Source organism: Grammomys surdaster, unplaced genomic scaffold (genome assembly GCF_004785775.1).
Source record: "Grammomys surdaster isolate TR1022 unplaced genomic scaffold, NIH_TR_1.0 193, whole genome shotgun sequence".
Lineage (NCBI taxonomy): Eukaryota > Metazoa > Chordata > Mammalia > Rodentia > Muridae > Grammomys > Grammomys surdaster.
In genome coordinates, this window is record NW_021604638.1 from 2,575,992 (window position 1) to 2,601,630 (window position 25,639).

The 25,639-nt window shown below is 49.8% G+C and overlaps 2 protein-coding genes across 2 annotated transcripts; one reads left to right on the forward strand and one right to left on the reverse strand.

Moving 5' to 3' along the window:
- Positions 1 to 211: 211 nt before the first annotated feature.
- Positions 212 to 15,116, forward strand: Aurka (aurora kinase A). Its single transcript, XM_028769699.1, has 9 exons — positions 212 to 235; positions 2,078 to 2,124; positions 3,872 to 4,121; positions 7,573 to 7,627; positions 8,255 to 8,446; positions 9,157 to 9,295; positions 11,403 to 11,551; positions 14,024 to 14,198; positions 14,293 to 15,116. The coding sequence occupies exons 2-9, from the start codon at positions 2,083 to 2,085 to the stop codon at positions 14,476 to 14,478; spliced, it is 1,188 nt and encodes a 395-aa protein (XP_028625532.1). The 5' UTR covers positions 212 to 235; positions 2,078 to 2,082; the 3' UTR covers positions 14,479 to 15,116.
- A 2,326-nt stretch (positions 15,117 to 17,442) lies between these two features.
- On the reverse strand, positions 17,443 to 25,315 carry Fam210b (family with sequence similarity 210 member B). The gene is made up of 4 exons (XM_028769618.1): positions 25,098 to 25,315; positions 19,412 to 19,584; positions 18,427 to 18,685; positions 17,443 to 17,765 (listed from the first exon to the last, which is right to left on the reverse strand). The coding sequence occupies exons 1-3, from the start codon at positions 25,281 to 25,283 to the stop codon at positions 18,469 to 18,471; spliced, it is 576 nt and encodes a 191-aa protein (XP_028625451.1). The 5' UTR covers positions 25,284 to 25,315; the 3' UTR covers positions 17,443 to 17,765; positions 18,427 to 18,468.
- Positions 25,316 to 25,639: the final 324 nt, after the last annotated feature.

Genomic DNA, 25,639 nt, shown 5'->3' on the forward strand with positions numbered 1-25,639 from the left:
GCACCACTTCCGGGCTCCGATAGCTCAGTGCGCCTGCGCCCAGCTACGGCAGGGAACGAGCTTCCCATAGTCGCGTTTACGGTAAGCCAATCACAGAACAGCGTCGCTCCAGCTCTAGCCAATCAGCTCTTGGAGTAGAGGGTTTAACTCCTATTTTAAAAGGAGAACCTTTGAATTGTAACGGCTGAGCTACCGGGATCGCTTGGAGGCTTCGGTCGGAACCAGGTTCCTGCCTGTGAGTAAGAAGGGGACCTGGCTGGTGAGGGCGAGCCTGGATGCTGCAAACCGAAGGGGAAAGTTGAGTGGCATCAGGGTAATGGGTTTGCATTCCGTATAAGAAAGATCCAGACGGCTTTTTCCCCGGCTTGGGTTTAGGTTCTTTTGGGAATGGGAACTCAGACCAACAGCTAACCGAGTACTTTGCAAACTGATTGTGGATGCGGCAACTGCGGCTTAGTTAGTAGTTGGGACTAACTACTTCGGGTGGAGAGTTGGAGTCTAGGTCGAATCGATGAGTCCGTGAATGAACGGGAGTCCCCTCGTAGAGTGGTGCCCAGGGCCGGTGCTGCTCTCACCGCAGCCTCCGAGCAGTTTATGTCTGGACTACTCGAGGGTCTGGTTCAAAGCGAAGACCTGCTAAAGCCCAGTTTGTAGAGTATCCCAGAAGCTCTTGCGTTTGACCCCAAGCATTGTCTTCATGGTGGCCCCCGCTGTTTATTCCAACAGTAAGGTGGTGGAGGCAGGATCAGAAGTCAAAGGTCATCCTCGGCTACACAGTATGTCAGAGAAACCAGCCTAAACTACATATGTCCCTGACTCAACACCTACACACACACACACAAAGCGTGGTTGCTCACATCAGCAGTCTGAGGCAGGAGGATAGCCTTCGATTTGAGGCCAGCCTCAGCTACAATGTGAGAGCCTGTCTCAATGTGGAACCTGTCCGGAGATGTAGTTCTGTTAGTAGGGTGCTTGCCTAGCATGTCCTGGATTCCATTCCCAGCACTTCAAACACTGAGGATGGTGATGACATTTGTAATCCCAGCCCTGAGGAGCCGCAGGCGGGAGGATCAGAAGTTCAAAGTAACCCTCCACAGTATAGCATGTTCAAGGGCAGCCCCGGATCCATGAAACTATTGTCTCAAAACCACAAAAGTTAGGTGTGGTCTGGAATTCCTTTAATCCCAGCATTTAGGAGGCAGAGGTAGAGTCTCAGTGAGTTCAAGGCCAGCCTGGTCTACATAGTGAGTTCCAAATCAGCAGGGCTACACAGGGAGACCCTGTCTCAAAAAAATCCAAACCTAGCAAACAAATCCTGGCTCCACTGCAGATACAGGAAATAGAAATCTCTTAGGCATAAGACCCTAGTGTAGCTATCATGGGAAAGCTAAAATGCAGGGCTGTTTATTAAGGTTGACCTTGGGCCCAGGAGTTCCATTTCCTGACAGGCTTCTGGTGAGGTAGCTGCAGCCACCATCCTTTTCATAAGGCTTCTGCCTCCTGCCTAGCCTCCATGATCTGAAAAGGGGAACCCGAGCCTCAGCCTGCTGTGGCATGAACAGTTTTCTCACTTGTAGTAAATCTTTGAGCTGAATGAGAACTGTCAAGGTCATTTGGTGTAGATGCAAAGGTGGAGGACTTGGGGGAGGGAGGGTAGGAAATGACAGCTAGCAAGGTGCCACAGGAATATAGGTAAGTGTGCACGGGTTACCACACTGGGGGAAGCTGAGGGACCGGCAACACTATGGGATTTAAAAGGCCCAGTGGGAGTAGGCTTGGGAGGAAGAGAGGAGTGGGTAGGTAGTTCCAGAGTTTTGCTGTCCCAAGAGAGAGGAGAGATGGGACCATGGCCTGAGGCAGCTGGGAGGCAAATGGGGCTTTTTAAGGTAGGAAGTCTTCCAAGCAGAAGATGTCCAAGGGGGAAGAGAACGAGAGGGAGTGACATGATGCAGGGCGTGTGAGAGGGAAGGGCCTCAGGACCGAGCAGAGTGTGGATCAGGCCATGGCATTCGTCACTTGTCAGCTTGGTTCTCTTGTACCAAGCTAAGGTGAAAGGCTCTTGTCTCTCTCTCTCCAGGTGACATGGACAGATGTAAAGAAAACTGTGTCTCCAGGCCTGTTAAGGTAAACAGACTTATCTGTATTCACAATTGCTTTTTTTTTTAAAGACCTATTTGTTTATTTTATGAAAGTGAATGTGTCTTCATGCATACCAGAAGAGGGCATTGGATCCCATTACAGATGGTTGTAAGCTGCCATGTGGTTGCTAGGAATTGAACTCAGGGCCTCTGGAAGAGCAGCCAGTGCTCTGAGCCATCTCTCTATCCCCCACAATTGTGTTTTTAAAATGATGTGCATTTTGTTTGTGTGCACCCAAGCATATGTCACTGTGTAGGTCAGAGAGCAGCTTGCCGGAGTGGGTTCTCTCTGTCCTGTGGGTCCAGGGACACTAACCCAGGTCCCCAGCTTGGCACAAGAGCCCTTGGTCACTAAGCAAACCTAAACAGCTCATGTGCAAACTGTCCTGCTCATCGAATTCTTTACGCTGTGGCTTTGGGTGGAAACTTTAGGCCCCTTCCTGACCCTGCCTGGAGGCTTCCTGAGCCTCTGTTTCTGCAGGAGATGGCTTTTCCCTGGAAACCTCAGACCCTCTGAGCTCATGGTGGGTCCTGAGCGTCTCATTTAAGGAAGAGGACTTGTCTGAGTGTGATTAGTGTGGGGCTTAAGAATGAAGACTGACAGTCTTCAGAAGTAACCCAGGGCAGCAGTGACTGCTTTTCAAGGCACCTACGCTTCTTTCCTCTTTGCCCTTTTTTCCTATTGAAAACTCAGTAATTTCTATGCATTTTAGTTTTGGAGATTACATTTTTAAAAATTATTTCTGTTGAGTGGGGCTTGGTGGGCACACCTTTAATCCCAGGATCTAGGAGGCAGCAGTGGTCAGACTGAGATAGAGGCCAGTCCATTCTTTATAGTGAGTCTGGGACTGGGCAGGATTACACAGAGACTGGGTCGAATAAGTACTCTGAGAGAGAAATGCAGGTAAGTTAATTAACTGTGATAATGGTGCTAAGCCATGGAAACCCAGCAGAACCTTAGATTTAGACGGTTGCAAACTTGCTTGAGGATGATCCAGTGGCCGGTTCTATCATTTTTTTTCCCTAAACGTAGAATCGCTGCAAGGGTTTGATATAAAGCTACAATAAGATTTGAGTTTGCCTCAGGTGCAGAGGCTGGCCTAGAATTCAGTGCTTCTCCTGCCTCAGCCTCAAGTACTGCATTACAGGTGTGGTGTTCCAGCTTCCGGGTGCTGGGTTTTACAGGTGCTCGGAGTTTCCATTACTGCATGGGAGCTCATTCCTGAGTGGTTCAAGGAGCAGGCTTCAGTAGGTGAAGTCCTCCCTTGGGGCGCATGCACAATAAAGAAGCTTCAGCCTCCTTCCTTTTACTTTAGTAATTAAAGCGAGTTATATCTTTTATGGATGGATGTTTGCCTGCATGTAGCCAGAAGAGGGGGTCAGATCTCCTGGATCTGGAGATGGCTGAAGTCACCGTGTGGGTGCTGGGAACCGAAGCCAGAGCCTCTGAGAGGGCCGTCAGTGCTCCTGACTGCCCAGTCATCCTCTGAGAGGGCCGTCAGTGCTCCTGACTGCCCAGTCATCCTCTGAGAGGGCCGTCAGTGCTCCTGACTGCTCAGTCATCCTCTGAGAGGGCCGTCAGTGCTCCTGGCTGCTCATCATCTTGCTGCCCCCCATTTCCATTTATTACTCAAGATATTTATGATTTTTGTTAGACTGCAAAGGAACCTTGGTTCTCAGGGTAGCATTACCCTTTCCTGCAGGCTGTAACACCTTTCTTCTCTCTGACTCAGACCACAGTTCCCTTCGGTCCGAAACGAGTCTTGGTGACAGAGCAGATTCCTTCTCAGAACCTAGGATCGGCTAGCAGTGGCCAGGCCCAGCGGGTCCTGTGTCCCTCCAACTCCCAGCGTGTCCCTCCACAAGCCCAGAAACTTGCTGCAGGTCAGAAGCCAGGGCTAAAGCAATTGCCAGCTGCCAGTGTTCCTCGCCCTGTGTCCCGGCTCAGTAACCCTCAGAAGACCGAGCAGCCTGCAGCCTCGGGTAAGTGGCGTCGTTACTGTATTGGATGCTCAGATGTATAGATTGGCATTTATTCTTGCCATCCTAGCCCCTGTACCATGTCTACTGAGAAGGAGGGAAAGAATGAGATGTCCATGCTCACGTATAATGGTGTGTCTGGGTCTGGGCTTCACTGGTGCTGGGCATGCACATGTCATTGCTGGCCCAGCCAAGGCCAAGCTACTGCAGGTCCTTTGGAGCAGAAGGAAATGTTGGATGTAATGGAGGGTCCCCAGGGCCTGGGAGGGAGGCTGCACTCGGATGGCACCAACTGGAACTGTGTCAAGGTCTTCCCCAGCATCTCCCTGGAGAGTTGGTTGGAGGGTCCTTCCTAAAAGGAGAACAGAGTCAGAGGGTCCTGACAGAACAGCCGGCAGAGGGGGGAATGCGCCGGGTGAGGTGGTCAGGGGAGTGGTCGACTTTACATTACATGTCCAGGGTCACAAATTCAGTCATAATTAGAAAAGACACACAGAACAAATTGTTCTTATTATCAACTCTATAACTCCAATTTAAAGAGTCCAAAGAATGTCACCTCCAAAGCAAACACATTTACTATATGACAGCCTGCTTTTGGGCTGGCAGTATTTGCTGTTTGAAAGCACTCCAGACAAACAGAAAATATCTGAACCAATCTTTTTATGAGCAACAAATACTAATACCTAATTTCTTTTACTATATCTTTCATCGTCTATGCTATAAAGTAGGAAAAGCTTATTTTAGTCAGTCTATTTATTTACTGAGTTTTATTCCTTCAGGAGTGTACCCTGCATGACCCCCTATTTTTAAACTACATTTTTAGAGACCTCTAAGCCTATACTAAAAAGAGACCTTGAATCTGTAACCTGTTCTCCTGGCCAGTCAGAGTTTGTCAATTGTCTCTGTTTGCCCTATGTCAATTATATGGCTTGAGCTTGCTCAGGGACAGACAGCCAGGAAGATTCTTGGAGTAACAGCCCCATCTGACTCTGTGGTTCTCTGTGCTTAATGATCCCCGGGGCATAAGAAAGACTTCCAAATAGTGGCCAGATAAAGTTAATTTTAGGATTTTCCTAAAAAGACTCAGACATGGTTTTTCTCAGGAAAAAGACTAAAATGAATCATAATGCAGAAAGTCCCCGATAATACAGCAACCATAGTAATACACAGTAATACAGAGACCAAACCCCAAAGGTTAGAGAGAGGACAGTGACTGTCGCAATCGGCTCAGCATTGCTGGACCTGTGTCAATCAGCTCCATGACTCCCCCTGTTTCCAGTGGGTATGGCTGTGTCAGAACAGGGCTGATGTTGGTGATTGGCAGCTGGTGGGTGCTTACAGAGTCTTTGAGATAGCCTCGACCTGCATCCTCCCAACCCTGGTGGCACTTCATGGAGACAGCATGCTACTGGCACACTTACACAGAAGGCTAAAACTCAGCGGTTAACTTATCCCAGGACAACTCCAGAACTCAGAGAGGTATGGGCAAGTCTGCCACTTCACGTAGGAAGCAGATGCAAGACCACTGTGTGATTAAAAAACTGAGAGATGGTTCAGCAGGAGGCAGCTGCCGCCGTGTGAGGAGGGGGAGAACTCAGCCAGGCCTCATAAGAAAGTAGAACAGTCTGTACAAATAAGCCAGCCAGACAGTCTGGAGGAAATGCATTTACATTTCATGCATATATGCCAGTCACAGAACAGGGAAGGGCCAGATGGCTGAAGCTTATGGAGTATCCTGAGCTTCAGCGAGGGAAAGGTGCCCGGGTCCTCCAGTAGAGGAGGCCCTCCAGTAGTAGAGCTCTGAGGGCAGAGGAGTGGACGGAGGGGAAGAAAGCCTGTGCTGCCTTCAGATCCACCTCTCAGCTGGCCCTCTTTGTCCTGATGTCTGTCCTTTAGAAACACACTAGGCTGGAGTATATTTTGGGTGGCTTCTCCTGGTTTCAAGTCATATTTTGGGGTCATTGTAAAAGTAACTTTTTTTTTTTTTTTGGTTTTTCGAGACAGGGTTTCTCTATGTAGCCCTGGCTGTCCTGGAACTCATTCTGTAGACCAGGCTGGCCTCGAACTCAGAAATCTGCCTGCCTCTGCCTCCCAAGTGCTGGGATTAAAGGCGTGCGCCACCACCGCCCGGCGTAAAAGTAACTTTTATTCACTCGAAGTAATTGTTGTCTTGGAGGAGGCTTACCGCCTCTATCCGCTAACCTGAGCATAGTCTGGAAGCCTATAGCCTCTGTGCAATCTGTTCTAGGATTCTAGGCCTAGACTGTTTTCAGCCTCTGAGACTGAAAAGAGTTCATCTTTCTCGCTCTTTCTGAACTCTGTTGGTTGGTTTAACTCACCTGTTCTGGCTCAAACTCCTCTCCAAGCTGACTGATCAATCCGGCTTCTGTCAGTTTCATACTGACTTGCTCTGATTGACCTCAAATTAATGTTCTAATCTCCTGGCTCCTCATTCTCTGGCTTATTTGCTCTCTGTATAACTGTCCCAATAAACTCCCTCCTTCTTCTCCTTCTTTCTCTCTGCACTGCCCTCTTAAATAGCTTCCCTTCCCTCTCTCTTCTCATGAGTTGGGCATATCCTATTCTGTCAGATCTTTCTCTGATTGGTCAGTGTCTGTCACTCAGACATCAGTTTCAAACATGGCTGCTTCCTTCTGCAAACTAACTTTGCCTTCATTGTTTGGGATTAAAGGTGTGTGCTAAGGGTGAGCCACACTACAGCTAGAAACATGTCTTTCCAGTAAATAACACAACCTTTGGGTTTGGAGGGTGATTGTCCAGCGAAAGGTCATGGTCCTGACCCCCCCCCCCCCAAGTAGTGACATTGTCAACGTGAGTGGAGATAATGAATCATGAAGGAGAAACCAGTCTGGACCCAAAGACTGAGTGGAACTGTTTCAGTCTCATACACTTGGGTAGTATTTGGAATAGCACCCGTGGTCCCTGTGGTGTGGCACTGTGGTACATGTTCTTGAGTTAGCGGCTTCTATTTTCTTATGAGACTTTGGAAGGAGGGTGACTGCTTGGGTTTTGTTCCCATGTTGATAAATTCCTACGAAGTGATGCATGCCAGCACAGCAGGTGGAGACAGTGACAGTGGTAGCTTGTGGATGGGGCAGTTTCTGCTCTCCCTGTGGAAGCTTTCCTGAGGAAACCTCCAGGGAGAGGGTGGACATTCCCAGACTTGGAGGGAGGGCCTGCTCGTGTTCACTCCATGTGGCAGGATTGTGTTATGGGTTATGGTTTAATAGTCTCCCCTGTGAGGAAAGTGAAAAGCCCTGGCCTAGCATGTCCCTGTAGTATTTTGGTGATGGATTGTTTTTTTGTCTTTTGCTTTTTTCTGTTCGTGGTTTTTCTTTGTTTGATTCATCTTTTCATAGATTTTTCTCTTTTCTTTTTTAAAAGAACTTTATTTAGCTGCTCTAAAAACAGTATTTTAACTTATTTTATATAGGAAATAATTCTGAAAAGGAACAGGCATCCATAAAGAAAACTGAAGACACAAAAAAGTAAGCCTTCTTTCTCTTCTATGAGAACACCTATCTGGTTGGGACACTAATCTTCATGTGATCCCCATTAAAATCAAACTTACCAGGGGCTCAAAAGTAGTTCTTTTTATTTAATTACTTTTTCATAGAAAATTTTTGTTAAAACTTTATTTTAAAAAGTAGTAAAAAAAAAAAAAAGAAAAATCACATGACAAAAGCTGCTATAATTCCATGAACTTGTACACAATTTGGGCAGCTGTTTGGAATGGCCTGTCGGCTCTTCCCTGCTCCCACCAGTGACAGTGGCTCTGTGTTTCCCGCCAGAGTGACTCTCCACCCCACAGCCTGTTAGCTTCTCTGGGGATGCAGGGAGGAGGTCCCCACATGGTCCTGAAAGGGTGTCCTGTCCAGTACAGTTGCTGTCCTGTGGTGGCAAGGGTTGTCAGTCAGGCTGTCCTGGAGCCGAGTGCTGCTGTGGCCTGGGAAAGCTGGGCTCTAAAGTCTGTGGCTCATTCTGGTGGGTTTGGGTTGATGCTCACTGAGGGTCATCTGAACATCATCTGAGCATGACCATGTTGACGGCTCATTGGCATGGCTCTGAGCCATGGTTAGTGATGTCTTCTTTTAATTGCTTGCATTACTTTGTAGAAGGCAGTGGACTCTGGAAGACTTTGACATTGGTCGCCCACTAGGAAAAGGGAAGTTTGGAAATGTCTATCTGGCCAGGGAGAAGCAGAGCAAGTTCATCCTGGCTCTGAAGGTGCTGTTTAAGATACAGCTGGAGAAGGCAGGTGTGGAGCACCAGCTGCGGAGAGAAGTGGAGATCCAGTCCCACCTGCGGTGAGTGGTCCTCCCCGGGAGGAGCTGGGGAGCCAGACAGTGCCCCCTTCCAGCTTGCTTCAGGCCACCACAGGGAATGGTTGAAGCTGACATTTCCCAGAGACACAGGTGACGTGGCCCTCAGGAAACATAGCTCAAGGGCTTAAAGCAAACAGTGTCCTTGGGCTATATTTCATCAGGGGGAGAATGAGAGGAAGACACTGGATGAGTTGGAAGCATTGGTTTTTCCCTTTTGGCTTTCGGTGTTTCTAAGTTTGCTACAGATGCCAATCCTGAGGCTCTGGTGTCCTCTGCTTGTCTGGCTTGCCATCACCTGGCAGGGTGGGGACTGGGGCAGCGAATGGTGCTACTTAGCACCCGCCCAGTGCCAACCTGTCTGTCTTGGATGTGTCTCCTGTTTGCATGGCCTGCTTCTGCACAGAAGAAGCACTTCCCTCCACACTCAGAGAGAAACTGGTGTCAGCTGACACGCTCCCACTGAGAATAAAGATGTCTGAAAGGAGCAATGTGAACTGAACTCGATCTGCTTCTGTTTTGAAATCCATGCGTGGAGATGTTTAAGGTGTCTCTTTCTTGGCTAGGCTCAGACTTGGGTTCAGACCTCGTGTGTGTTCTTGTGACACCAATTGTCTTTATTTCTTGGGTCAGCAGCCAGCCCATGCTGAGCTGGCTCTGCAGCCGGGTGTCACCGCCTTTGTTCTTTGTTGCAGGCACCCCAACATCCTCAGGCTCTATGGGTACTTCCATGACGCCACCCGCGTGTACCTCATTCTAGAATATGCGCCCCTTGGAACAGTCTATAGAGAGCTTCAGAAACTCTCCAAGTTTGACGAGCAGAGAACCGCTACTGTAAGTGCTCACTCCCTCACCCTCCTCTTCCTGATGCACCTTCTCTGTGCTGGAGCTGACTGTCTTCAGAGGAAGGGCTTCGTAGCGGCAAATGTTTGAAACAAGAAAGTCAAGGCAGCTTAGTGGCCTCTATACCAAGTCATCAGTGTGTGTGTGTGTGTATGTGTGTGTGTGTGTGTTTACTTGAACAAGTTTCTGCTTGCCCACAACTTGTTTCTCTTATCCTTTTTTTATAACTAAGCAGTACTGGTACATGACTATTGTGCTTTTCTTCAGTGTCATGTGTTCTTTGTGACTAGCAAGGGTGAGGGTACTGAGAAGATCTTGGTTTAAAGTGCGGTTTTGTCACGTCACCACTGTGTATTTGTAGTGTGACTGCTTGCTAGGTGGTAAGCTAGTGTCTTGTGCCTTGGGTGGTCTTTCTACTGTAAAGTCAGTGTCCCCCTTCCCATGCCGAACTCTCAGAGCCAGGAAGCATGCTCTCCCTGAGTGCAGTGGGACTTATTTGTTGCCACATTGTTAATATCTTTAGGTTTATGTTATCCATGTGGATATTTTTCTCTGTGCACAGAGGCCAGGGCAGGGAGTCAGATTCCCTGGAACTAGAGTTGTAAACACTCCATGTAGGAGCTGGGAACTGAACCTGGGTCCTCTGGAAGAGTAACCAGTTTCTCCTGTCTTTAAAATGCAGAGGACTTGTTTTATGTTTGGCCTGTGCTACCTTATTTTGTTGTTCCAGCATTGTCTCTTGGTTGCTCTTCCTGGTTTCCACATAAACACTTTTGGCTGCGTGTGCTTTCTTTCTGGTGCCAAGTAGTCGGTCTCATCTCTACTTCCAGGCCTGGTCCTAGAAGCAGCCATTTCTTCCTCAGGGATCTTGGCTCCTTTGTTGGAGAGTGTTCCTGGGAGCTGAGGTCTCCTGGGAGCTCTTGCTGCTGGGCTGTTGTTGCTTCTAGGTCTTCAGCTGGGGAGAACGTGTGGGGCTCGTGCATGTTTGTTTAGTGATCAGTATTCATTCGTGCTGAGCTTGTCCATTGTCTGTGGGATATTGTGGACACCCTGTCTTGGGCTTCACTGTACCTTGTACCCCAGCAGTGAGAGTAGCACCCACTGCCTCCTTATGCATTCCATTGTGTATGCATGTGTCTCATGGTGTGCCTGGGTCTCACAGTGTGCCTGCGTCAGCTGGTGGCAGTTTGTCTTTCATGCTAGCACTCCTCAGGCATTTGCTACCATGGTTTTGGGCATCAGTGGATCTGACAGGGTAGTCCTCTGTTGGTCTGAGGTTTCCAGTGGCATGTGACACTGGCTGCTGTTGTATTATATAGCTCCCTCAGCTCCTGTCCTGTGTGTTCTGCAGACGTCTCCTCCTTTCCTGCTTTGCCATAGGAGAAGGATGTTTATAAAACACTGAGACAAGTAATGCTTCATAAAAATAACAATACCAAAGTCTGGTTTTGTTTTCCTTTTGGGAAAAAAAGTTTTTTGCCAGTTATGCACTTGACGCACCGAGCCACGCTGTGCTACCCTCAGCTCTGCCCTGCTGAGGTGTCTCGTGCATGCTGAGTAAGTGGCTACCACTGAAGTCTACCTCACCCCAGGGCTGGGAGGTTCAACAAGAGGCAAATAGACAGGTTTGCTGGAAAATGCCCACTGCTTTCCATCTTTGCTTACTTAATTTTCATGTAGATTAAAACTTAGTATAGTTATCCTGAATATCCTGTTAAGGAATGCAAAGCAGACTGTGAGACTGGCAATAGATTCTTCAGATGTGGAGGCTGCAGGAGCTCAAGGTCTGCACCTGATCAGGGCTGTTTAAATGTCAAATTGTTTAACTGTTCCTATTGCTAGCTGTGCAGTTCTGTAAGTCTAGCTTTCAGCCAGTCTGTTCCCTGCCTCTCAAGATTACATTACTTGTGTGAGCATTGTGTTAGCTGAGCCCTGAGTGAATCTATCAATCTGGTATTCACAGACTTGCCCCGCTTTTCTACGGTATTTGCTTGAAGACCTGAAAAGAAACACGTTAGTCTGTGTTGGATCAGCGTTCAGTGCTTGACGGCCTTGGATAAACCTAAGCCCTGGGCCTCTTCTGCTTTTCTCCCAACAGTACATCACCGAGTTGGCAAACGCTCTGTCGTACTGTCATTCAAAGAGAGTGATTCACAGAGACATTAAGCCAGAGAACCTGCTGCTTGGGTCAAATGGAGAGTTGAAGATTGCAGACTTCGGATGGTCTGTTCATGCTCCGTCTTCCAGGTATGGGGTCCCAGGTTAGCAGAAGCCCTGGGTGGGGCAGGAGTGGGGGGCGGAGGTTGGGGGCAGCACTGTTAACCAAATGCTAGTCTACGAGGTCTTGGCTGACCTAGGCTTACTGGAGCAATTTAGACCTGATAACCTAGGCTCTCTCGCACTCTGGCGTACGGATGCTGAGTGGCCCTAGAGCCTAATGGAGGGGGGCGATGAACCAGGAGATGTGGCTGGTGTTTGGTAAACACAGGTGTATCCTGGAGGGACACCTCTGGAAGGTAAGAGGGAAGCAACCAAGCCCTGGGTGCTGGTGTGTCCTTTAATCCCAGCACCTGAGAGGCTGAGAGGGAAGGATCTCAAGTTGAGGGTCAGTCTGGTAAGACTGTCTGTCTTAAGCACAGTACTTAGTCGGGTGTGGCGGCCCATCCCTGTGAGCCCAGCAGCAGCTAGAGGGCTGGGGCCAGAGAATACCTGCTTAGAGTAGAGTCTGGACTGCATAGAAAGGCCTTAAAAAAAGGGGGGGGGCTGGAGAAATAGCCCAGCTGTTTAGAGCACTGGAGGCGTTTGCAGAGGATCTGGATTCAGTTCTTAGCACCCCCATGGTGGAACACAACCATCTGTAACTCCAGTTCCAGATCTGACACTTTTTCTGGCCTCTTGGGATACTAAACACCCATGTGCACAGGTAGACATGCAGGCAAAATACCTATACATCACAAAATACTTATACATCGAAAAATTAAAACCTTTAGACCACTAAACCAGAACAGCCAAAGTACTGAAGAACCCAGTGCATTTCTATGAAGTACATTGCAGGGCTGTAGCTCGAGCGTGGGTCCTGTTGGGCGGAGTTGTGGATCCCGTGTGTCTGCCACAGCTCAGGGAGGCAGAAGCACAGGAATTTGAGTTCCCTCTACACACCAGGCAGCTATGAGAAGCCACCAGACTCCACCCGGGCATGGGGAGATCTCAGCCTGAAGTCCCGCAGGGGCAGAGCTCTGGAGTGGGGGGTTCCCTGGCCAAAGTGGCTGGCTGGGAGACAACGCTGGGAGCCACAGAAGAACTGTGACTGGGGGAATGTGGGCTAGACTGGCCCACAGCCTAGAGGGATGAGGGAGAGAAGCAGCACTCTGCAGGGTAGAGACTCTTGGTTAGGGGACTCGCTTGGCTGGGTGGCTTGGCTAGCTTGCTTGAGTTGGCAGGGCTCCATGGTGGGAATGGAGAGAAGTCTTCTACGGGAGATTAAGCAGTGACTCGGTCATCAAAGGCCTGCTCCACGGGTTCTCCACGGTGGGGTCCCAAAGACACGAGGAAGTCCATGGTTTTAAAAGGTTTATCTATTGTTGCCGGGTGGTGGTGGTGCACGCCTTTAATCCCAGCACTTGGGAGGCAGAGGCAGGTGGATTTCTGAGTTTGAGGCCAGCCTGGTCTACAGAGTGAGTTCCAGGACAGCCAGGGCTACACAGAGAAACCCTGTCTTGAAAAACCAAAATAAATAAATAAATAAATGAATGAAATAGAAAAGGTTTATTGTCATGGCGGAAAGTGGATGTGGCTGTATACCCCTGGACCTCAGGGTGGACCTGAGTTAAATAGGGAGGGAAGAGGGTCTGGGAAGGAATGCTTAATTGGCTACACCCTCTGGCCTTTAAGTATCTCATTAATATGGAGATCTCTTGAGGCTCTGAGGCCTGTAGTCATGCCCTCTACCTGTGCTAGGTGATACAAACCTCTCTCTTTGGGAAGGGCTGTAGGGACATTGTCCTAAGTGACTGAAAGGCAGGGATCAGTGGAGGTCTTTGGCCTCGTGTCAGGAGCCTGGAGTGTGGGACCAAGACCAAACACCTACCACCCCATTAGGGTCCAGGGTTCGAGGCCTGTGCTTGACCAGGAACCAGGCTGTCCTTTCGTGGTCCCATAGCACATGGCTGCCTCTTTCATTTTGTAGACTCTTCTCTTTCCAAGACTTTTCTTTCTATCCCCCCATAAATGAAATAATCTCACGCTGTAGCCCAGGTTGGCTTTGAACCTCTATCAATCCTCCTGCCTCATCCTACCAGATGTTGGAATTATAGATGTAAGTCAATACACCAAGCCTGAAATGTTGGTGGTCCATCATGGAGAGCTCATGTGGAACCCAAGATGCAGTTACAGAGCAAGCACTGTATAGCAATTTTGTCATTGCTTTCTGAGATGTCATCTTGCTTCAAAGCCCAGACTGGCCTCCAGCATCTCAGCCTCTGTCTGTCCAGCCTCTGTGGTGTTACTGGGATGAGAGGAGCCACTGTTTCCCTGGCGTTCCTAAGAGGTTCTGGAGTTGGACAGGTCTGGGGGAAGGTTGGTGGCTAGTGTGTGATCTTACATGCTTCCCTCTGACCATTTAGGTGGGCACCTGAGAGCACTGGCCAGCCATAGGGAGCACTCACGTCACATCACTACATAGTGAGTGTGTGTGTCAACCCCAGCCTCTGTCTGTTTCAGGAGAACCACGCTGTGTGGCACCCTGGACTACCTGCCCCCAGAGATGATTGAAGGCCGGATGCATGATGAGAAGGTGGACCTCTGGAGCCTCGGTGTTCTCTGCTATGAGTTCCTAGTGGGGGTACCTCCTTTTGAGGCACAGACTTACGAGGAGACGTACAGAAGGATATCTCGGGTAAGCTGCTGCTGTCAGGCTTCTGCCGAGGGCTGGTGTTTATTTATGTTCACCTCTGACGCACGCTTGTGTTGGTTTATCATTTATTCTGCAGGTTGAATTCAGATTCCCTGACTTTGTGACGGAGGGGGCCAGGGACCTCATTTCAAGACTGTTAAAACACAATGCAAGCCAAAGGCTAACACTGGCAGAAGTCCTTGAACATCCTTGGATCAAAGCTAATTCCTCCAAACCTTCAACTGGCCACAAAAGCAAAGAGCCAACTAGCCAATCATCTTAGGGAATCTGGAGCCATGGGCACTGTGCAACTGTGAGAAACGCCCCACTGAAGCCACGCCCCATTGAAGCCACGCCCCCACTGAAGCGGTGCTGTCCTCAGGGTGCCTTGCTGGGCAACTAGTCCTTGGCCTTACATCAGGAAACACCACCTGTTGCTCAGCCCCCAAGAACCATGCTGCTTTTCCTGATTTAGTAATCTGGAGGGAAGGTTTCACTACAGCTCTTCCCCCCTAACCCCCACACCCTGCCTATGCCCCAAGGTGTCCTTGTGGGGGTCTCACTGTGGGCAAGTTAGCAGGGATCACCTGCGTTGTAGCCTTCAAGTGCCAGAGTGTGTGTGTAACTTATTGGGTCGCCAGGCCTGGGGAAGCTGTTGGAATGGATATGTTATCTTTTAAGTGTCAAAATAAAGGTTTGTATAGACTTTGTTTTTAAGTGACACCCATTCAGGCCCTCTTGTTTTCAGCCTTCTGAAGCCCACGTGGGATTCAGATCCTCAACCACTGTTACGGAGCCTGTGCTTGACCTCTGTCTTGGGACCTGACTCAGGTGTCTCTGGATGTTAAAGGCTATGTTTTATGTTGGTGTTCTGTCATGTATGCAAACTTGTTAAATATATAACTATATGTATAACATCTACCTGGAGTACATGGCTAATCATTTGAGCATCTCTTCACTGTCGGCTAGCCATGAGCAGCTATGGTGGTTTTCTGGCCTGCTGGGTACGCCCCTAACAGGTTATAGCCACCAGTGCCATCTGTCCATCAACCAGATGGGGAACTTGGAATTAGAGAAACAGGATGTCATGTCAACTGGACCACCATCAGGAACTTGAGAACATGCCTGAGTGGAACTGCAGAAGCCATCCTCTTGAGAGACAAGAGGTCTTTGGTCCCTGGTCCTGTGCTAAATTACCTGGCTTTGTTGAAGTAGAATCATTGCTAGTATTGTCCACCCAAGCTGCAGTTCAGTGAGATGTAAGACAGGGAAGGAAGCTGAGCAGGGGACACTGCTCCTACAGCTCATGCTAGTCTGTGATTGTCCTTACGTGCAGGTTATTGCCACATTCCTGTGATGCTCTTCCTGCCAGATGACAGACCACATACTTGTACAAAGATTTTTATTTGCTTCACAGACTCTAAGCTGTTCACTTGGTCTGCTTAAAAAACTAGAGACACACAATTGACTTACATCTTAAAATAGTTTCCTTGCACCAGTTCTACTCAGTGATAACAGGTAGAAGCAGAGCTCCACGTCTTGCTGGTTTATACGGTGCTTTAGTTGCTCGACCTCAGCTTCCTGTGTCTGGCTGCTGGGTTCAGGCCTGAGCGCAGGCTTAGCTTTGTGCCAGTTTTATTGCTGCTTTCAACGTGTTTTCTTCGCATAGGTGTTACTTAGGAACTGGAATGGGAGAGCAGCTGGGCTGAGGATCCAGAGCCTGAAGCTAACGTGGCCGTTTCAACACTGGGGAGGGCCCATCCAGTCACTGCCCTGGGGCTCAGCTAGGTGGATGTCCTTGGAATTTGTTTCTGTAATACATCCTGATTTGAAATCAGTGAAAGTGTTTTTGGCAGTGGGCTGGAAAATGAGACAATCCCACTTCAGAGATGTCATGAATGGAGAATTTGTTTCACAAAAACTGCTTTAAATGTTAACTGCGACAGATGACTCAAGTAACAGGGCTAAGACTCTGTCACCAGAGCTCTGTAAAATGCACTTTACTAGTTAACAGTTGTCTCCTTTGTCTTCTGGCTGTCAAAGTAACTTAAAAGGAACTGTGAACAAGAAAAAATGAACGCAGTCCTTTCCACCATGCAGCTGAGCAGACTTCAAAGTTCGTTCCAACACTAGCTCCCCGGGGGAGAACTATAGAGCCACATGGCATGGTTGGGGCGGGGGAGAGTGTTCTTATTATAGATAGGAGAGAACAGCCAGAGGCATCTGGAAGAGTTCAGAGAGAGAGAAGTAGACTGAACATGGCCAGGGGTACCTTTGAGAGGGGAGGCTAACACAGGGTAGAGAACAGCTGGGTTATGCACGAGTAGCTGGGGGAAGGGAAGCCTGTGAGCTGGGGGCAGTTTAGGGTAGGAGGGGATGAGAAGGGATAGGAACACTGGAATGTGTATCAGGTTCTCGTGATCCCAGCATGCCCTTTGATATGCTGTTAGGTGCCACAGGTATATATTAATGGGAGAGCCATATGTCCTTTCTGCCAGAAGTAACAGAAATGACTCCATTTTGTAGAGAGAACCAGTTTCACAAGTTCCTGAGGAATGCTGTCTTTTTATCTAACCACCAGAAATCCTACAGTCCAGGTGAACCGGTTTCTGGATATTTGGGCTTCCTTGAGGGAATGGAGTTTCCTTTGGATCTGACAGAACAAGTCCCCCCGCGTCAGTCTGCTCAGAGGAGAGGCTTGAGTGATGGAGCCAATTCCTGCTCTGACTGTTTCTGGCTTCCTGGAGGAGGAAGCCTCAGTTTGAGTCTCTGCTTGAATTTCTTTCTAGTCTAACCTCCGTCTACACCAGCGGTTCCCAACCTTCCTGATGCTATGACCCTTTAATACATGTTGTGGCCCCCAGCCATAAAGTTATTCTCACTGCTATGTCATAACTAGTTTTGCTACTGTTTTGAATTGAGATAAAGGTTTGACAAAGGAGTTGCAGCCCACAAGTTGAGAACTGCTGCCACCCAGGAGCTGGTGGAGTTCTGTAAGAAAGCAGGCTGAGTAAGCCAGTAAATGGCACTCCTCTGTGGCCTCTGCGTTGGCTCCTGCCTCCAGGTCCCTGCCCACCCTGTTCTTGATGAACTGTTATATGGAACTGTGAGTTTGGTTGTGGTGTTTCATCATAGCAATAGAACCCTAATGAAAACATCTCTCCTTTCCCTGGCTTGTATTATTTCTTGGTTTCTTTACAGTTAGAATGAGCAATATTCCCCCCCCCCCCAGAAAATGGTACAAATATTTTATGCATCTGATTAATTCAATTAAAAAACTTCATTGGTACATTGTAAACATATCAGGTCTGGAATGTCTCAAGTTTCAGAGAGCTAAGTGGATTGTCTAAGAAAGCCAGGATGATTTTAGCTTTTGAGGTCCCCAGAATAGGGGCGTCAGGAGCCCAGTGATGACATTACAATTGGGCAGGGTTTCTGTATTTTACAAACAACGCTGCCCAGTATCAGTAAAATTTCAGACATCCAGCCTCATCCCGTCCAGCCTCGAAGACGCTCTGGAGTCGATGAAGCACATGAGAAGTTCTTGGCCTGCTCTCCCCAAAGCAAGTGCTGTGAACGTCAAGGGCTTGATGTTAATGTGGGTCATGATTATGGATTGCTAATTTTCCCCTCATTAATTGTAGTGCTGGCAGCTGTCTGCTGAATACTGCATATTAAACTGCAGGCTGCTGCCAGAGGCAAATCAGAGCAGGCAGGGTTTGAAAAGCCAGCAAATTAACCACTGCTTTTTAAGAACCTGAGCAAAGGTTAGCCCCCAGAGGGGCTTTGCAGACAGCACTTCTGCCCAACTGGTCTAGAGGAACAATTTGTAGGCAGTCTCATTTTGTGCTGGGGATTGAATTTAGGCCATCTTCTGTGCCAGGTGGAGGCTTTATGAGTATTGGCCTCAGCTCTCTCTTCACTGGTGAGCAAGACACAGTCTTATAAATGATAAACTGACCCTTAACTAAGTAGCTCGAGCAGGCTTGACCCTTCTGCCTCCTGCTCGAGAGCAGTTGGCTTTACTGGCCTGAACCACCGGGCCTCACTGTCAACTCACTTTGATGCCCTGGTGACATTTTAAGTCACACACATGAGGAACAGCATTAAAAAAAAAAAGTAAATTAAAACACCAGATGTTTGCTGGTAAAAGTAAAACCAACCCGTAGGGAATGGGAACCTAGCAATTAGCCTCTGCCCCTCCCTTCCCCCCACCAAAAAAGAAAACCACCTTGCAAACAATCCAAAGCCTACAGATCAGAAGAGACTGGTGTCAAGGCTTGGCGGCTGGAGGTTTAAAGAGGCCAACACTTCGGAAGTATCTGACGATGAAGGGCACAGAGACCAAGGTGACGCTGATCCTCACGGGTGCGAACAGCTTGTGGATGGCATAGGCCACCACGAACGTGCTGGTGCCGGCTGCCATTTTGGATTGTACCAGTGACTCTTTAAAGCCAAGCTTAATCAGGATTGCAGACATGTCTATGCCACTGGGGGTGAGGTGGGGGGAGAAAGAAAAAGAAAACATTACAGCAGGGATTAAAGGAAGAAACTGATTTGTCTAGTGTTCCCCTCCCCCTTTAAAAAAAAAAAACCTTATCATGTGAGTGTGGGCAATGCATGTATGCAGGTCAGAAGGCAACAGAGGTCAGAGGTCAGGAGTCAGTTCCTTCCACTGTGGGTTCTAGGGCTGAAACCCAGGCAGTCAGGCTTGTGCGTGAAGCACTTAACCTGCTGAGTTGTCTCACTGACCCAGGTGAACTATCTTTTAAAAATACATAACAGAATTCACCCACATATTACCTTATAGCAGGAAAACAAACAAAAACAAAAAACAAAAAAATGCTTTTGAGACAGAGTCTCACGGAGCCCAAGCCGGCTCAGATTCTATGTCACCAAGGATGGATGACTTGGAACTGTGACCCATCCTCCTGCCTCCGCCTTCTGAATGCTGGGATTACAGATGTGGCTGATGCTGGAACTCAGGGCTTTGTGAATGCAAGTGATTCTACTGACTGGGCTACATGCCCAGCATGCGTACCCACCCTCCCTCCCTCCCTCCCTCCCTCCCTCCCTCCCTCCCTCTCTCTCTCTCCCTCCTTCTCTTCCATTATTTGTAGATATACCTCATGTTGAAGCCCAAGTTTCCCTGGAACTTACGGTCTCAACTTCCCAAATCAACCACAAACAATAATGAACACCGATGAAAACTGTACCTGGAAACAACTGTGTAAAATATCCCCAAGGAGACCAGTGAGATCCCAACGTGCACCGACACACCCACAGCCCCGTATTCTTGGAAAACCTTCTTCAGCTGCTGCGATTTGCTTAGCTTTTTCTCTGTGCCGGTGTCACCACTGCTTCTTGGCTCAGTGGTTCTGTTGGGCTCCTGTTCACAGACCAAAGGGAGGTCAGGTTGGTAGCTGCCACTGGCTTTTACCCTTATCTGATCAGTGCACCCCTGCCTACCTACTCAGATGTCAATTACCTGTACTCCCACTAGCCAGGCTAGGTCAGCCCGGGAGATGTCCAGGTCATCTCCTAGCGCAGGACTTGGTGGATGGAATCTGGCCATGGATGTTGGGATGGGAACGGATTTTACTGGGATTTTACTGGGTGGGCCCAATGAAAACCTAAGGGTCTTTAGCTGGTAAAGGAGTGGGCAGGAATTGGAATCCAATGGGAGGAGGTGTTAGCAGGTGTCTGAAGACGCTGTACTGCTGGCTTACTGATATGTGGGTGTGGCCAGGGGCGGGGCGGGAGGCTGTTAGAGGCTGCAAAAGGCAGGACGGGGATTCTGCCCTGGAACCTCAGGAAGCAAACTATCTCCTGCTGTCACCTTGACCTTAGCGCAGTGAGGCAAGTTTTGGACTTCTGACCTCTAGCAAAGGAGCTAATAAATGTATTGCGCACCAGAGGAGCCACACAGGCTTGTTATCAAGGCCGGAAGTGGGATACTTGATTAGAATAACTTGAGGAGATGCCTGGGGTAGGTCTGTAAGAGTATTTCCAAGGAGGAGGGAAGGCCCACCGTGAATGTAGGAGGCACCATTCCCTGGGCAGGGTTCTGGTGCTGAATAAGAAGAAAGCGAACTGAGCACCAGTGTTGATATATCCCCGCTCCCGCCACGACATCACCAAGATGGAGTAGTCTCAAAGCCTGGGCCTCGATGAACCCTTCCTTCCCGATGTTGTTGCTTTTGCACAATATTTGGTCACAGAAATGAGAAAAGTGGCTAATGTGACAGTTCAGACCATCCAAGTCTGTGGACTGAGCATACAACTCCAGGCTCGCACTACCCCGAGAGGGGAGTAGGGCTGGAACCGGATGGAGCCCCAAAAGCCATGCGCCTTCACTGGGACAGGAAACACCGTAGGGGACTGATTCCTGGACAAAATCCTGACCAGGGTGTGGGAAGAAATTAGCCACACTGTAGCAATCTTTGTGTGTGTGTGTGTACACGTGCGCACAGGCATACGCGTCACAGTATATACGCGGAGTTAAAGGACGACTTTGTGGGGTGGATTCTCTTCCCCCACCTTTGTGTCTGCGTGTTTGCTTTTCTGCTGCTGTGATAAAACACCGTGGCCAATAGCAAGCTGTGAAAGAGTTCACTTTGGCCCACGGTTCCAGACAGACGAGTCCATCCTGGTGGGGAGGCTCGGCAACAAGCAGCAGGCTTGGTGGTGGGAGCGGGAAGCTGAGAGACCTATCAGGAAACTAGAACAAACTGGAAGTGGGGCGGGACCACAAACCCAAAGGCCACGCCCACTGAAAGGCTGCGACTCCCGAACAGTGCCACCAACAAAGACCAAGTGTTCAAATGCCTGAGCTTATGGGGACATCCTCATTCAAACCACACAGCGGGAACCAGGTCTTGAGTTCAGGGTTGCCAGGTGTGTAAGGCAAGAATTGTACTCTCAAGCCATCTTGCTGGTCACACGGGAACCCTGCGAGCCTGCAAAGCTTGGGACAGGTGACCGAGATCCCAACCACACTTGGATTAGACAAAATACACCTCCACAAGAGAATGCTTTTGTCCAATGTGACCAATGGACTTTTCGAGTCTTTAGCGCTTGATGTCGTCCCCGGTTATTGATCCTACAGCTGGGTAGATTACTCCCTGATTTTGCAGCTGAGCAACTCTGCAAGGTCGAGAAATGGGCACGCCAGGATCCTCAGGATGGGACAGGACTCCCCTACTGAGAAGAAATGGCCAAACCCACCAGCTGCACCTACACAGCTAACTGTGTTCCGCTGCAGGGGGCCGCAGGCTTTATCCTCTCTGGTTGTGGCAGCCACTTACTACAGCTCTGGGTCCTCACTCCCCTCCAGTGTCCCTCACCAGCCCCAGGTGCACAAATCCTGCTTTCCCTGGTTGCTGAGCAGTGAGCAGCTAGAGGGCTCTTCTGTTTGTACCTCTGCCTGTGAGCCCAGCTTGGATTTTTGATGATCCGGGAAAAGGCCTGAGGACTGGACCTTGTCATCGTTTCTGGAGGTGCCTGAAATCACTGAGCTTAGAGAAGAAAGCCCTGGCTCACCTGACCTCTGTGCTGGTCCAGCTAACGCAGGATGTGCTACAGGGATGGAATGTGTATGTGACTATCCCGCGTGTGGGATGGAAATGCAAACGTCACCTTCTCCGAGAGTCCCTCCACCGTAGCCTTCAAGTCCTAATCAGACAGTACCTCCCTTGGGCTTTTCAAAGCTCCCCTCTCTAATTTTAATATTTATTTTATGTGTATGGGTGTTTGCATATATATATATATATATATATATATATATATATATATATATATGCACAAGAGGGCCTCAGATCCCCTGGAACTAGAGTTACAGACAGCTGTGAGCTGTCCTGTGGGTGATGGGAAATGAACCCAGGTCCTCTGCAAGAGCAGCCAGGGCTCTAAATCATCAGACCATCTCTCCAGCTTACTCCCCTCTCTAAAACAAACAAATGTCTGGCCCTAATGTTTGCTCCTCCAGCCTGGTAGAAGCTGCTGCTTATTTTCTAGTTGGAAGTCTGGCTGCCTTTCTAGTCTCCTTTCTGGGCCAGAAGGCCTTTTGCCAAACCTGAGGGTATGAGACAAAGGGGGCATCAGCAGAGGCAGCTGTGGCTGTTCTGGGGCATGGAGACGGGGCCATAACTGAGATTGCCTGGGTCAAGTGTCAATGGGCTTTTGACTGACACTGGCCTAATAGAGGTACAGGCACCGGGAGAGACTGCAGATATCAGCTCGCTGCGCCCCATCTGCAGCCCAGGGATTACTTATCAGAAAGAAGCATGGCCCCTGTGAGCATTTCAGAAGGGGAGTGCACACCTCAAGGGGAAAGTGGCAAGGGCTGGCCAATAAAAGAAAGCAGTGGCAGCTTTTCTTCCTGTTCTCCAGAACCAGAACGTTCTGGAAAAGTCTCTCCTAAAAGGAATGACCACTCTTGCAGGACCGTGCTCTTTTCTTCCAAGTCCTAGAGGGATTTAAAGAGGCTAAAGCAAAGGATTCATGGGAGTGGCTTGCAAGCAATGGAGCATTGGTAGACACTCTTTCCCCCATGAGTATTGCTGTTTGCTACCTGCAAGGGCTCTGCACTGTCCTGAGTGTGACACTGACACACTGACCTCAGAGTGCTCAGGTGGGGATGCATCTCAGTGGTAGCGTGTCTTAGCATGAGCAAAGCTTTCATTTCCAGCACAGTAATAAACCCAGCTTGGCCGTATAAAACCTATAGTCCCCAGCCCTTTGGAGGTGGAGAGTCAGAAGTTCAAGCTTATCGAGTTGAAGGCCAGCCTGGTTGGAATACAGGGGACCTTGTTTCATAACAACCAGAGGAAGCCGTATTAGAAAAGGGGCCGTGTGGCAACACTCGCTCCCATTCATTTGGTAAGCACCGTACGTGCTGACGTTGTACCAGGCAGTGTTCCAAATGCCACGAAAAATCTTAGCTCGTGCAATCCTCACAACATCCCCATGAACAGAAGAGGGTCTACAAAGCCCAGCGAGGATGAGCACACAGTCAAAGGCAGCACAGCCCAATCCCAGACCCAGCACTTCTGTATCTTCTCTGGATCAGAGTGTTTCAGAGAAGGGGACAATGTTTGTTAACCAGACAGGCCTCAAAGGAGACTTTAGGGAGCAGAGGAGAACGAACAGTGAGATACTAGGGAGGGGACACACCGAGACAAGCAAGGAGTGAGTCAGGAGAGACGCAGCTCATTAGATAAGGGAAGCCAGCAAGCCACTTACACAGGCGCTCCCCCACCCCCACACCCCACCCCCAGGGTCACAAGTGGCCTCCACTCTCTTGGTCTATGTGACCCTGAACCATGAGCTGTGACAGGGCAGGCTTCTTGTGTGGTTTATCTTCCCCTCTCCAGCACAGCGCAGTCCTTACTGTAGGCATGAGGTCGGCATGTCACTCAGACACAGATTTACTGTCTAGAACATTTGGAGACCCCAGCTGGCCTCCCAGTGAAGGCAGCCAGGTTGGAGATGGAGTAGGATGCTGGACTGAGGCCCAGGGCAGGCCCTTCCCTCACAGCTGGCTTCTTAAGGAGTAGCTTTGTTCTAACCTTCTGTTAGGTTCTAATCCCGTTCTGATTCCATGTATCAAGCAGCGGAAGTCCAAGGTCGGCTCCTAGGCTCTGATGACAGCAATCGCTGGTGTCCGCATGATGTACCAGATGACAGCTAGTGTGCTACCTCCTATCACATTCACCCTCTGGGAAATGACTTAGCAACACCTCATTTTACAGACATAGAAAAGGGATAGCATTTGATCAAAGTGATTGACTTAGCAAGCACAGATCCTAGGAGCCTGAGAGCAGATTTATCCTTGCTGTAAACACACCCCTGTCAAGTCAGAGTGTACGGTTAGGGCTAGGGCTAGGGTTAGGGCTAGGGTTAGGCTGCCAACAAGGTGAAAGGTTGTACCAGATCGTGAAGGCAGTAAAGATCTGAGTTTGAGAGAAGAGACAGTATTGGAGTGGGCAAGGGGGAGGGGGTGAGGGGAGGGCTAGCACACGACTGGTAGTCAGGGAAGACTTTCTGGAGGAGAGGGAAGCTATGCTGTGCCCTGAAGAATCACCAGAAAGCACTGTATGTTCTGAGCATATTGCCTCGTGCTCAGGAGCAAAGCTGAGGCCAACGTCCTGTCTGCCAGGCAGGAGAGAAGGGAAGGAAGTCTATCCATGATTGTGCGAGGCACCCAAGGAAAGGGACCTTGACTACTTACTGAAAAGCTACCGGAGCAGACAGTACTCAGAACTGCCTGATTCATGACGGTGGTCTTCCAGACTCCTCCAGACCTCGACGCTTCTGATCTCAAAACTACTACTTTTTTTCAAGAGTCCTACTTGAAATGCGCTGCTGTCTGAATAGAAGCTACTTTTCACCCTTAGCATCCAGGGAAAGTAATCACAACAAAACGGGGTGGACTGACAGCTTGCCCTGAGCCTGCTCTTCCAGCTAGATAAAAAAGGGTGGAGCAAAGAGCACCGGGAAGCGTTAGATACCGGCACGCCGCCGCGAAGCGGCCTCCTGGGCCCAGTGCCCAGGCCTGAACTGAACTTCAAAGGGAACAACTCTAGGGGCCGGCTTGGAAGTTCCTATCGAGTTCAGGCTCCTGGCGATCGGCTCGGTAATGGCACTGTTCTGGCTTTCGAAATTGGGGCTCCAATTCGACTCCGTGACCTTGGGTAGCGCACCATACCACTCCCAGCCTCAGTTTCTCCGGCTGCTAATCGAAAGAGATTTTTCTCGGATTCTAGGGATCTGAGAACTCAGGGACCCCGGAGGTGACCCGTTTCGGGCAGGTGCAATGTAAAAACCGTCCATTAGGGCTGGCCCTGGCACGGCGTTCGGTTACTTGGGGATCAGGGTCCGAGTGGGTGCGGGGAGGCATACCTGGCGGCTGAGACAGTCCCCGCGGGCCGTGCGCAGCAGCCGGGTGTCCGGACCCGGGCGGGACAAGGCCAAGGCCCAGAGAGGTGGAGCACAGGAGGTAGCAGTTCCCAGGAGCCAAGGGGCGGAGGGCCGCAGCCGGGCACCCACTCTTCCCGCGGGGCCAAGCAGTGGCAGCAGCCCGGCCATGGCGCGCCGCGAGCGCAGCTTCAGTGTGCCCACTCGGGAACCAGCCCCAAAACAGCGCGGTGGGCGGGCCCGGGGCCTAGAGCTCCACCCCTCGCCAGGCCCCGCCCCAACCTCTCCAGGGTCCGCCCCCGGAGCGGAGCTGAGCGTGGGGTGGGCGGGGCTCTATAGCGGAGCTCAGGCTTTGGGCTCCACCCAACAGTTCCGCCTTCCCCAGAAGCAGCCTATCCCAGAGTGGGCGGGGCATCTGGAGACGCGCGCTCTCTCTTGTTCCCGCCCCCTCAGACCGGATTCCCTCGCTAAGTCCCGCCTCCTGAAGCGGAGTGGGCGGGGCTGGGGACCTGCCAAGTCCAGTTCTC

Bases quoted from the DNA above. Each gene is read 5' to 3' on its own strand.
- Aurka (XM_028769699.1), top strand. From the start codon at position 2,083: ATGGACAGATGTAAAGAAAACTGTGTCTCCAGGCCTGTTAAG. The intron at 2,125-3,871 runs GTAAACAGACTT...TCTCTGACTCAG, and splicing joins GTGTCTCCAGGCCTGTTAAG to ACCACAGTTCCCTTCGGTCC. The intron at 9,296-11,402 runs GTAAGTGCTCAC...TTCTCCCAACAG, and splicing joins ACGAGCAGAGAACCGCTACT to TACATCACCGAGTTGGCAAA.
- Fam210b (XM_028769618.1), bottom strand. From the start codon at position 25,283: ATGGCCGGGCTGCTGCCACTGCTTGGCCCCGCGGGAAGAGTGGGTGCC. The intron at 19,585-25,097 runs GTATGCCTCCCC...GTCTGTGAACAG, and splicing joins GGGACTGTCTCAGCCGCCAG to GAGCCCAACAGAACCACTGA. The intron at 18,686-19,411 runs GTACAGTTTTCA...CCTCACCCCCAG, and splicing joins TTTTACACAGTTGTTTCCAG to TGGCATAGACATGTCTGCAA.